At 53.8% G+C, this 11,386-nt stretch overlaps 1 protein-coding gene across 4 annotated transcripts in view; it reads left to right on the forward strand.

Annotated features, from left to right (window-relative positions):
• PKIG (cAMP-dependent protein kinase inhibitor gamma) overlaps positions 1 to 11,386 on the forward strand; it is an 18,362-nt gene continuing 6,976 nt past the window's right edge. Inside the window, exons 1-2 of one of the 4 annotated variants that reach the window (XM_048072559.2) lie at positions 1 to 165; positions 5,483 to 5,550. Coding sequence is in view for 1 of the 4 variants with exons in the window: in XM_013189347.3 (XP_013044801.2) it covers positions 10,576 to 10,715 (140 nt within the window). In the remaining 3 variants the exon portion in view is untranslated. The other 3 variants (XM_013189353.3, XM_048072560.2, XM_013189347.3) reach the window with 3 other exon arrangements.

Below are 11,386 nucleotides of genomic sequence, written 5' to 3' on the forward strand. Positions count from 1 at the left end.
CTGCCGGTGACAGGTGGAGCCCGCAGAGGAAGCGCCCGGCAGCGAGAGCCACGCATCAAAGGAAGGATGTTCGGGCACATGCAGCTGCCGGGAGATGAGGTTACAACGCAAAGCTAAACAAAGATCTCAGCGAGAAGGAAACGGATCCCTCCTGCCGCCTGTAAGGTAGGAGCCGAGCAGCGGCTGCTTGACATCATCGGGACGAGCATTGGATTACAGCAGGCTGGGACTCACCCGGCGGGGAGCAGAACACGCCCCTCGGCCCCACAAGTGCAACTTCATTTAGCGGCTCCCAGCACAAGGAAGCCGCGAGTCTGGAGCTGGCTGCGGCCAACCTGGCTGGCGGGGCGCGTTTCCAGCCTTGATCCCTCCGGCAGCAGCGGGGCTTTGGGACTCGAGTAGCAGCCGGAGCCGTCGTGCCCGTAAGTGAAGCGTGGGGAGCAGGGTGCGAGGGGCAGGATGCTGCCAGGGGCTCGTCCGCGGCTGGGGGCTGCCGATGGGTGGTTTCTTTAAAGGACAGACTTAACTTTTACCTAACAGACTGCCAGCAGCGGGATTTTGCCCCCTGCAAGCTGTAGGCTGAAAAGCAAGGCTGCGTGCCGGCTTTCTGCCGTGCTGGTGGCAGGGAGGTGGCTGCGTTTCACTTTGAAAATCGCGTCGCTCCGTGCTTGCTGCGGAGGGGAGAGCAGCTGTAGCAATCACAAAGGACTGTGGCTCAGTGACCCCCGTGGGGATTTCTGGCCTCCTTTCTGCCATTTGTCCATTTATTTTGAGAAACTGGCCAGACAGGATCCCTTACGACACAGGGGCCACGCTGTGCCTGTCCAGGAGTAGATGCCAGGCTGCGAGACACCGGGCTCCGTGCCCGTGGTGTGGGTTGGGGCCACCCCAAGCCCTGGCGCAGATGAGAGCCTCACAAACACGGTGGAAGCAGGCTCGGAGACTCACAGGCATCCAGCTTCCCAAGCAAGTGTTTTAAAAGGCACAGAGTTGGGATAAAAAAAGAACTGCTGTGTGGCGATATTCTCAGGAGGCTTTGAAAATTCCTCCACCTCGGAGCTGCCTGTCGCTCTCCTCTCTCCGGTTTCCCCTAAGCAGCTGGCAGTGAGCAGCAGCGGTGAGCTGGCACACGAGTGCAACGCCTTGGTCCTAGATGAGCATTTGGGAAGCGTTTCCCTTGTGTTGGAAGGGGTAAATGCGTCCACGGAACAAGAACCAAGCTTAGCTGTATTCCCAGGAGCAATGCCCCTGGTGGCTGTGACCGTGGGACGAACGAGGAGGACGTGCCAGTGCCGGATGAGCAAGAGGTGGCTGTGGTGGGGCAGCTGCAGCAGTGAGGACAGCTCCACGGGGAGCGCATGGCCAGTGGCAGAGGCCGTCAGACACACGCAGCCCTTGGGCTCTGGGCTGTGCTTGCTCATGGTGAGGTTGGCGTGCTCCATTCAGGTGGCTGTGGGACGTGCTTTGGCTTCGTAGACTCTTGGCTGGAAGGGGCCACCTTGGAAATGAGGGGCCACCCAACTGAGAAGCCATCACGTGTTTACTGAGATGAGGGACAGTGTCTGGGAAACGAGGATGCATGAAGAGATCCTCTAAGGCTGAATTAATCCATAGCATGGATACAGATTAAATGGCTGTTTACAAACATGGCTACACCAAAGCTTACTGCACCCTGAGCACAGGACAGGGCGCTGGGCTCCATGTCCTCCATGCCATGGACACTTGCCAGAGGGTGAGGACTTGGATGCCCCAAAGAGCTGGAGGCCATTAAAATAAAGCGCACAGGCTGCCAACACAAGTAGCATCATAGTGGAGATGCTAAACCCCAAAGATATTCATAGACCTGCATCTTCCAGCTGCTCATTTCTGTACTCACAGTGGCTGATTCTGACCAGGTGTAAAGGCTAAAATGCTCTGTTTCACTTCCCCATGCTCTTAAACCAAAGAAAAGAGAATTTCGAGCCCACTTGGAAGCCTGCGCATAGACATACAACTCTGCCCCCCAAAACACAGCTATGAAAAACATTTTCCAGGTTGCTAATATTTCCTGGATCTCCCATGTTTCAGGGCCAGTTATTGCATTGATCCCTCCAACCTGCCTGGATAACCAAACACTAGCATCATCCCTGTTTTACTGGGGCCAGGCACAAATCAGGTGTTTTTCCTGGGCTCATACAGGTCTGTAGCAGAACCAGGGGATGAATCTGAAAGTCTATAAGGAACAGCAGAAGCTTCAACACTGCTTTTTATTTGCCTTACTGCACCACCTTGATCTCAATTTTCACATTCAAAGCCTCAATCAACTGCTACACTGCTGAGGGTTTCCTTCGAGTCACCAGAGCCATACAAACGGAACAATCCAGAAAACAAGTTTTCCAACACAGTACCTGTTCCTTAGAGAGGATGAGAAAGGGGAAAAAAACAAACAACATGCTCCCAGCCAAGCCATAAAGGGAGGTGCTCCCAGCAGCTTACCGGTACCAGCCGGTGTGGTGGGGAGGGTCGGCGGCTGCATGCACTTTGTCCCCAGCTCCTCCCGACAGCAGTGACGGAGACGCGGAGATGTTGCTCCAGGGCTCAGCCTGGGACCTGTAGCACAAGCAGGAAGAGCAGCGGTGGACTATGAACCATTTATTCCCCCGTTTCTAAACTTTCACTACTTTCAAGCCTGCAGGGCTATGTACTTTGCACCACTCATTTCTGGCTTGCGCTGTGGGTTCCTAAAAGCCTTCCTTCCCGGCACAGCCCCAAGAGGCACAGGGCTCTCTGCCTGGCTCCTCCATGCCTGCACGCTGCTGGCCACAAGCTGCTGCCTCGGGAACTCCCAGGCCAGGGCCAAAATGCCAACATTTGTTGATATTGACAGTGATGTAATAAGCCAAACATCCCCACCAGAGCGTCATCAACTTTACTGGAATTACTCTTTCCACAAAGTAATTAGCCAGTGGTGCTCATTGCCTCTAGATATCACTGGCACTCAGTTCAGAAGGCGTTGTATTGGATGCCAGGTTGTTATGTAGGTAACAAAGCTATCCTGGTTGCAATTATAAGGATATTGCTTTTAAAGGATTATAAAACCTCCTGGTTCAGGGCAATTAGTAACTGATGAAAATATCCCATCACAACTACAAGTCTTCTTGCACCTCTGAGCCAAGGATGCCAGCTGCTGTTGGAGACAGGATACCGAGCTAGACAGTCTTTCAGCCTGCCCCGGGAGGAGCAGTCTCCCATTCTAATCAGTGATGCATTTGGCCTGATGTTTACCCATGAGTCAAGAGCTACGAGAACGACCTTCTGTCTGCTGCCACCACCTTGGTTGAAACCAAAAAAGGATTTCCTCTCTGGATCAAAAGCAACACCAAGACATCTGCTGTATAGAATAGGGCTGAATTCTGCCAAAAAGCACTCCGGGCTTCTTGGAACATGTACTCATTTTGAAGCAGTGCATTTGTTTTGTGTGTTCCTTCTGGGTAACAGCTGAAAAACAGAGTGAGAATCTGGACCTCAAGCAGTGTGTACCATGCTGATGGCAGTGCCCTTGTAATTCACTCCTCACTGGGTGTGGATGCTTAGCTATCCTTTGGACATTTCCACAAGGTCCCTGAATAACACCTCGATGCACTATAAAACCAGACTAGGAAGAGTAAAATATTATTTCAGAAGTTACTTCAGCCCATCCCCATCACCAGCCTCAAGCCCCCGGACCCCCCATGTGGGATGCTGCCTGCCTGTGCACATTGGGTCTTGCAGCTCTGCCCACCCCCAGGGCTGGGACAGCCAGCAGAGGATGGAGCAGGGCGCCCACCTGCCGCTCTGCAGGACTCCCCAAGCCCCCAAGGTAGGGCCATGGGGAAGAAACATCCAGCTGGAGCCAGTGCCGGAGGGATAGAAAGCCAAGACGAGTCACTGCAGGGCTCCTCTCTCCAAAATCAGCTCTTTTGAGAGAAAACAGGGCTTCCCCAACAGCCCCTCAGGACCAGGATTATTTGGTGATGGCTCTTCTAGTTCAGAGCATCCTCGTTCCAATTTGCTTTAAGCATCTCCTGGCACAGGGCCACAGATTTGAAGAAGTTTTGCAATACACGCGAAGTGCCGGAGGTTTAACTGCTTGGGCTGCATGACATGGGAGCCGGAGTGAGGCAGGAATGCAAAGAGGGGAAATCGAGGATCGAGAATTTCCAAAGCTGGCTTTCTTCCTTCCTGCTTTTGTTAGCCCGGTTGGTGCCCCCAAAGGGCGATGTATATTCCCAGAGTTGTGGGAATGCTGTTTCTTTTCCTGTCTAGCACTTCCAATAAGTACTTCACTGTAAGTGCAGTAAACACTAACAGAAGTGTATTGTTAAATCCTTGTGCCTTTGCTTGGATACTGCCATGATCTTAATTAGTATTTTCCACTTCTGTAAGCCTGTCATCTGCAGATCTCAAAGCTTTACAAATATTTGAAACATCTAGTGAGGAAAGAGTATTAATAGCTCCATTTAACAGATGGGCAAACTGACACACAAAAGCAGCAAGTGCCCTGTCCTTGAGGCAGGGATGGAGCAGGCGAGCAATCCTCAGCTCCAACAACGAGGCAGTTTTAGAAGTGGGTCAAGGAACGAAGAGGAAGTCTGCAGATCTGTCTTGGTTTGGAAAATGACTGCAGTCAGAGTGGCCCAGAGCCCAGGTGGATGAGGCAGAATTGCTGAATGAGCTACTGCTTGCTTCCTTAAATGGTTAATCTCTTGCTTTTTGTCTGCTAGTATGTGTCCCTGGGACCAAGTTAAAAAAAAAAAGCAGTCCATGATGTTCCAAAAAGTCTGAAAGCTGAAACAGCTGCTAAAATAAGCAAGTGTCTTGTTGGCTGGGCTCTGCAGGTCAGGAGATTGCAAGTCATCCGCAGATGTTAAGGCCACAGAGGAAATGTCTCTGAGTGGGGCTTAGGGACAAAGGGAGAAGGCACAGCTGTGTGCAGAGAACCAAAGAGCACCAGGCAAACCAAGGCAACTACAAGCACCAGACAAACTTCCCCTTCTTTTCCTCAAAGCAGCTAACATGGAAGTTTCACTTCTTTAAATGGCAGTGGGGCTGCAAACCAGTATTTATTTATACTTTTGTCAGCAGCACCGATCCCCCCAGGCCTCCCTGTGGTGCAGGTCAGGGGACCGAGTGGCTTCGGTTCTTCCCAGCACGCTCAAATCAAGTTGTTGAAAGGAGAAGTAAAACCAAAGGGGACTTCTGTGAGGCCAGGCCACTGGTCAGGCTTTCTCTGCTATTAGACCCAGCAAAGCAAACCACTTCTAATGCAGAAAAACACATGCTGAGAACATTTCTGATGAACACCTGTATCCTGAGGCCTCTCACTGCTCATCTCAGTGCTCACCAACCCCACGCTCCCTCCCCTGTTACAGTCACAGGTGGTGGAAAAAGCTGCTGAGCTTTCTACCTCCTAACATGAGCATGGACACTGTTTTCTTACATTTATTTTGTTTTCCTTCCCCAGAAGCCAGTGCCCTGCTGTGTATGAAGCTTGTCTGAAGTCATGTCCAGAAGGAAAGTCAACTAACCCAGGTAGGGATGCACACTGCAGACTGATAAGATTTTTATTCACAGGGAAGTATTACATAAACAGGGAAAAGTTTTCTCCTTCCTGTTTTGTAAGAAGTCATTTCACCTCCTCTGTATTCCATATTACTAGCTGCTAGAAAGTTGCTGAGAGGAAACCAATATCCGCAGTTGTGCTGTAATGACTTCCCTGCTGCATTTTCCATACTTTGCAGCCACGCACACACCAAGCCACGTCACGGTGCCAGCTCTCTGGGCAGCCCTAGCATAAGCTGCATAGCACAGCCCCCCAGCGTGGCTGATAGCTCGGGAGGGAGACACCACACACAGATCCTGCCCTTCCTGCAGCCTGCTCCCACATTGCCATGCCAGCTTTGCTCTGCAGATAGGGTCAGCCCAGCAAGATGCAGGGAATCCCCCAAAAGATGCAGGAACCCCCAGCTCTGAGACTTTCTGTGACATTTGTGGGAGTGGTGAGCCTGCTGGCTCAGACGATCCTCCCTGTGCTTTCACTCCCGTGTCTCCTGCTCAGAGCTTCTCAGCCCCACGTCTGGCTGTGCAGGTCACCTTGCTGCTTTCTTTCGTCACTTACAGGCTGTTTGCACTGAGCAGGTGTCTGCAGATCTGGCACCAGCACATCTCAGGGCTGGCTGGTGCACTGTCATTCACCCTGCAGGTCCCAGAGCAGCTCACCTATACCCAACGCCTTTCCGTGCATGCTGGAGACACCCCATGTCCTTCTGTGCCCAGGCTGCATTTCAGTAGACCATAAAATATTTGGCAGTTAATTTAATTAGGCACTTTCCCCTCTGAGACTACAGCTTGCAAGGATCTCTCCAAGTACACACACAGTGTTTTGGTGCATCTTGAGCACCACTTCAACTCATGTCAAGATCCCACATCCCTGGTGACTCACGCGCAGGGGACTTACCCTGCCTGCAGCAGGGCTCAGTAGCTGCTACACCTAACACAGATGTACCAGAAATCTCCCCACACCACAGCAATGCTGTGAGGTGGGTGCATGGGGCTCCAGCAAGGCAGCACAGCTAAAGGGGCTGCTGCTTTCAGTGGGTCACAGGAGCCATGGGGTCACACAGAAGGACTCAGCTCAACCAGCTCCTACCAGCTGTTTTTTACTCCTACATTCCCCATTTTAACTGTCAGCAAATCTCCAATAGCAGCAGCCCAGACGCTGACCCTTGTCACTGCTCCCAGGGGCAGACTTTCCCCCATTTCCCAAGCAAGCACTACCCCTCTCCTCTGAGTTATGTGAGTGATTTTTGCTCTGTGCAGCAGCACGAGCGAACCGGCCAGGCGAGCCCCAGGGAGCAGAGCTAAGCCCATTTTCGCTAATCAGCCTGCCTCATTCCACAGTGACACTTGTAAGAGCTGCCCTGGTTATTTTTAGGGACCGCTGGGAGCTGCCAGGGCTCTGGCCCCTCAGGAGGCCCCAGGGCTTCTCCCGCAGCCCCTCACACCGCACTGAGGGGGAACACACTGCTCAGGTGTGGACGTGACACCCGTGGGGCTGTGTGAGCCTGGATGAGGCAGGGCCAGGCAGGTGTGTGCACCACAGCTAGGATCTGCCTTCCTGCAGCGCTTCCACACAGCAGCTAAACTCAGCCCTTCAGACCACAGAACAAGGCCACGCAAGATCTGCTCTTTGTCCCTCTCAACATATAAGTAAAAACCCAGGCCTACATACCTCTGTCTTCACAGAAAGATCTTCCCACAAACAGAGCTATCCCATCAAGAACTGCTGGGGCTTCCCCCTCCTTTTATACATACAACAGCAGCTATGCTAGAAAATAGGTCCCAGCTGCATCTCCTCTGGGCTGAGGGAAATCCTCCTCACCTGGGGAGGCCGCAACATGCTGGTGTGGTGGGCGAGCATCCCAGGCAGGGGTTGAGGAGGTCGCCGTCTCTGAATTCAGTGCCCTGAGGTGCTCAGAAGAGCTGTGGGGCCGTTGGGTAGTTTCCAGCCTTTGGAGGAAATTTGAGGTGAAAGACAGCAGGGACTTTACTTCCAGAGGCCTGGATGGTCTGAAGGGAGGCAGGGGATTCGTGGGGAACCCCGTTACATAGGAACCCACCAAATCGCCCGGCCGTGCTGGGACATCACAAGTGGGGACAATACAAGGGTCCTCCTAGGACATGACTACAACAGCAGCTGTGAGACTGTTACAGCTGGAGGGTTTAAAGCGTCTGGTCTGTGGTTAGTCTGTTTTGCAGATTCAGCCATTAGCAAATCTTCCACAGCCATGGTTTTGCTCATGTGAAAGTGCATTCACGTACAAAGGCAGCTAAACAAGAAGTGGGGGGAAAAATAAAAATAATGGTGGGTGGAGCCCTCCCCTTGTACTCTTAACAGCTTTGATGGGGTCTCTGTGGGGGACCAAGGAGTGGGGACTCTTGGGGCCAAGGGTGCTTGGATGAAGGGCTTGGGCTCGCCAGTCTGCACAGCGCGGGTGGTGGAGCCGTGTCTGCCTGCACCGGGAGGGGAAAATCAGGGGAGGGCAAGGCCACCGTGTCTTCCGCCTTATGGGTGCTCACCCTGCATGTTGTGGGGCTGCCCCAGCCCCATCCCATGGCGCTGGGGCTCATCCTGACCAGCCCTGACTCCCTGAGCCCCGAGGGATGTGTGGCTGCCCGAGGGATGGGGACAGCGGCACCTCGAAGCTGTGGGATGCAGAAAACAAGCTCAACCTGGGAACAAAACACAAATACAACTGCTGTCACGGTAACTGGCTCCAGATGCACGGAGAGACCAATTATTTCCATTAATCAACTTGGTGAGAAGCTGCAGAAGAGGCTTAAAATGCAGATGAGGTCTGGATGCTGCGGGAAGGGAGGAGCCCCAGAAAAGCTCGGTTGCCAAGGAAAAATGTGATTTTTCCCCTCGCGGAGGGCAATTACTGGCATCCTTATGCAGCCACCAACACGGGGCTGGAGCCTGATCCAGGCCAGTGGGGAGATCGGCGCTGAGTAACGCTAACAAAGAAGTGTCATTGTGGGCTGGGGGGGCTGAGCGATCTCCCCCGTTCCCCCACAGAGACACAGAGCAGGGGTCCCCAAGACCAGGCTGGGGATGTGCTGAAGGGCAGGACTGAGGGAGAAGCTAAATGCAAGGGGTGTGAAGTCCTAAGTCCTACAGGAGTCAGGCTAAGCCACATCTTAAATCGGAGGCTAAGCAGTGAGTTACCAGCTCTACAGGCCTCAAGCGATCTTCCTGCCACAAAACGAGGCCAAAGCAACAGATGGGATCTGTTTCACACGCTGAGCCTCAATCTCCCTGCTGTGCCTGTTCTTCTGCTTTATGAATGATATTTTTCCACCAAGTCCTAGAGAAGCCTAAAAGCTCTGTTCTTGCAGAATCCCTGCAGTGGAAGGAGACGCCGTGATGTCGGGGTTGGTTGAATTCACTGCATTTAGTGTCAGAGCCAGAGGGTGCAGAGTTACTATGAGGAATCCCACAGCAAAAGCCTTCCAAAAATACCAATGTGACATGCCCAACCTTGGCATTTCTTCACCACCACAGCACAGTGAGGCTTTTCCACGCCGCTCAGCACGTGAGGTGGACACCCGTGCCTTGGCAGGAGATCAGGCTGTTGCCTCTTTTCTCTCCCAGCCATGAAATTGGGGGCCCTGCAGCTCAGAGCACATCAGTTTGGGCAGAGGCAAGGCCACCACCACGTTTCAGAGGATGCAGGCCCAGCAGGAGGGCAGGGGAGCTCTGTGACATGAGCAGGCCCTGCTGCCAGCCCTACCAGCAGCACCAGGACTGGGCACCCTGCAGGGCTTCCACTGTGTCACCCTGGTTTCTGGCCCTGGATCAAAGCTCCAAGACACGGGGGTCTTGAGCCATAGTGAGGTCTTAAAGGCACTGGCACAGGTCTAAAAATACTCCCTAGCCCTGATAACCCCATTATGGAGCCCTCATCCTTTGGTGTGCAACCTCTCACGCATGTTCCCAGACAAGAGCCAGTGGAAAATTTGCTGAAATTCCAGCTGGAAGCTGTCAGACAGTTGGTGGAAACCCCCTGACCTCAAGTGCTGGCTATTGCCCTGTGGGATTTTTTCCCTCCTGGCTGGATGAGGCTCTCGCAGCAGGGAACCTCACAGCAGACCGCAGGGAGCACAGAAATCCTGGTGCTGCCGCCTCTGTGCTCTACCAGGCCCCCTCGGCAGCAAACCATCTCACGCTGTAAATATTTTACAAGCCCGGCAGGGCTGTTGAGTGTGTTTTGCTGTTGTTATGGATCTGCCCCCAGCAGGAGAGGGCTAATAATAGTCATGGTACCCAGGAATGAAAGGGCAAGGGGTGCAATGCGGAGATCTCGATGGCACTGTACGTCTCCATGCCCTCGTCCCTGCAGGTTGGTGGTAAAGGGAAGAGAAGCAGGATGCAAAGCCTGAACAGAAAAAAGGGGCAGTATCCCTCTTCGCCTGCTGAACTGCAACACAAAGAAGAAGTTTCACCCCAGAAATGCAGCAAGGTTTAGTTTGGTTTGGGTAAAAGCTTGGCTGGACCTCCAGAAGCTTGTAGGCCAACAGCAGCAGTTAGATCCTCTGGTGTGACACCAGGAGAGCAGGACCCGGCCCTGCGGGCACGGAGCTGTTGGTCCCAACTGCCGCTCACAACGGGCGGTGGGAGCTTTGGGGATGTAAGTGTGGGGGACTCCTGCACCTCAGGGCTCCACATCCCTGTGCCAGGCCTTGCTGGCTGCCTGTTGTGGTCACCGAGACGTTCCTCAGGTGTCCTAGGGGAGAGCGCGCCCTCGAGGAACGGGGACATTTCTGTGTGGCCCCAGAACCAACGGCAGGCACAGGCCCTGCCCTGCCCAACGCCACGCCTGGGAGCGGGGGAAGCAAGATAGGGCCCAATTCCATCCCGCCCCGTGAAGGGAAGCCGTGTGGGCTCGGGCGGTGCTTCAGGCTCAGTGCTGCAGAGAAACCTGCTGCTGTTTAACCTTCGTGCTTCCTCCCTTCCAGCCGCCTGCTGCGCTGGGCTGGCTCCCCTAAGGGACAAGGATGTCTAAGAAGTGCTCAAAGGTGTCCTGTAGCAGGAGGTGCCACGAGGAGACGTGCAGAAATTGGTCTGACACAGACAGTTTATGCAGTTACTGCGAAGCCCGGTTAGAGGTAGAGCAAAAGCCTGACACGAGCCTGAGGTAAGAGAGGAAGGCCGGGGGCAAGCTCAGCACGGCCATTCTGCCTGCCGGTAGCCCGGGTACGCGTGCAGTCCGAAAATAGCTCTTCCTAGCCATGAAAATAGCTCTTCCTAGCTTACAGGTTAACCTAGATGAGGGACAGATGCAGTGTCACGCGAAGGGCTTCCTTTGAAACTGGAGTCCAGGGCCGGGTGTGACTGCAAAAATCCACCCGAGCCCTCCAAGCCATGGGACACAAGCCATGGGACGTATTGTGCGCTGCGGGTGCATGGCCCTGTGGTGTGTGTAACCCCCCAGGGGTGTTTCCAGGCCGTTGTCCACCTCCCAGTGCTTGCAGTACCTGCGTGCTCATAGTGACGGGCCTGGGAGCTGTACTGCAGAGGAGCAGGCAAGGGGCAAATGGGAATTTGGTGCTGGCTTGTCAGTTGGACAGAGGCGGTGAGTTCACCTGAAAAAAGTGCCCTTCTTTCTGGCTCTCTTGCACACTGGAAGGCAGAAGAATCGTTTAACCCTTTAATTTCTTAGCATCCACACCTTCTGAATGTGTGAAATTCCACCTGGCTGTGAGCAGGGCTCGCTGGTCTGCAGCAGGGAAGGTCAGACCCCCGAGGGCAGAGCCTTCCCGCTCCTCCCGCTGCCCACGAGCTCCCCGGGGAAGGACAGCGAGCCCA

The sequence above is a fragment of the Anser cygnoides genome, chromosome 16, assembly GCF_040182565.1.
Source record: "Anser cygnoides isolate HZ-2024a breed goose chromosome 16, Taihu_goose_T2T_genome, whole genome shotgun sequence".
NCBI lineage: Eukaryota > Metazoa > Chordata > Aves > Anseriformes > Anatidae > Anser > Anser cygnoides.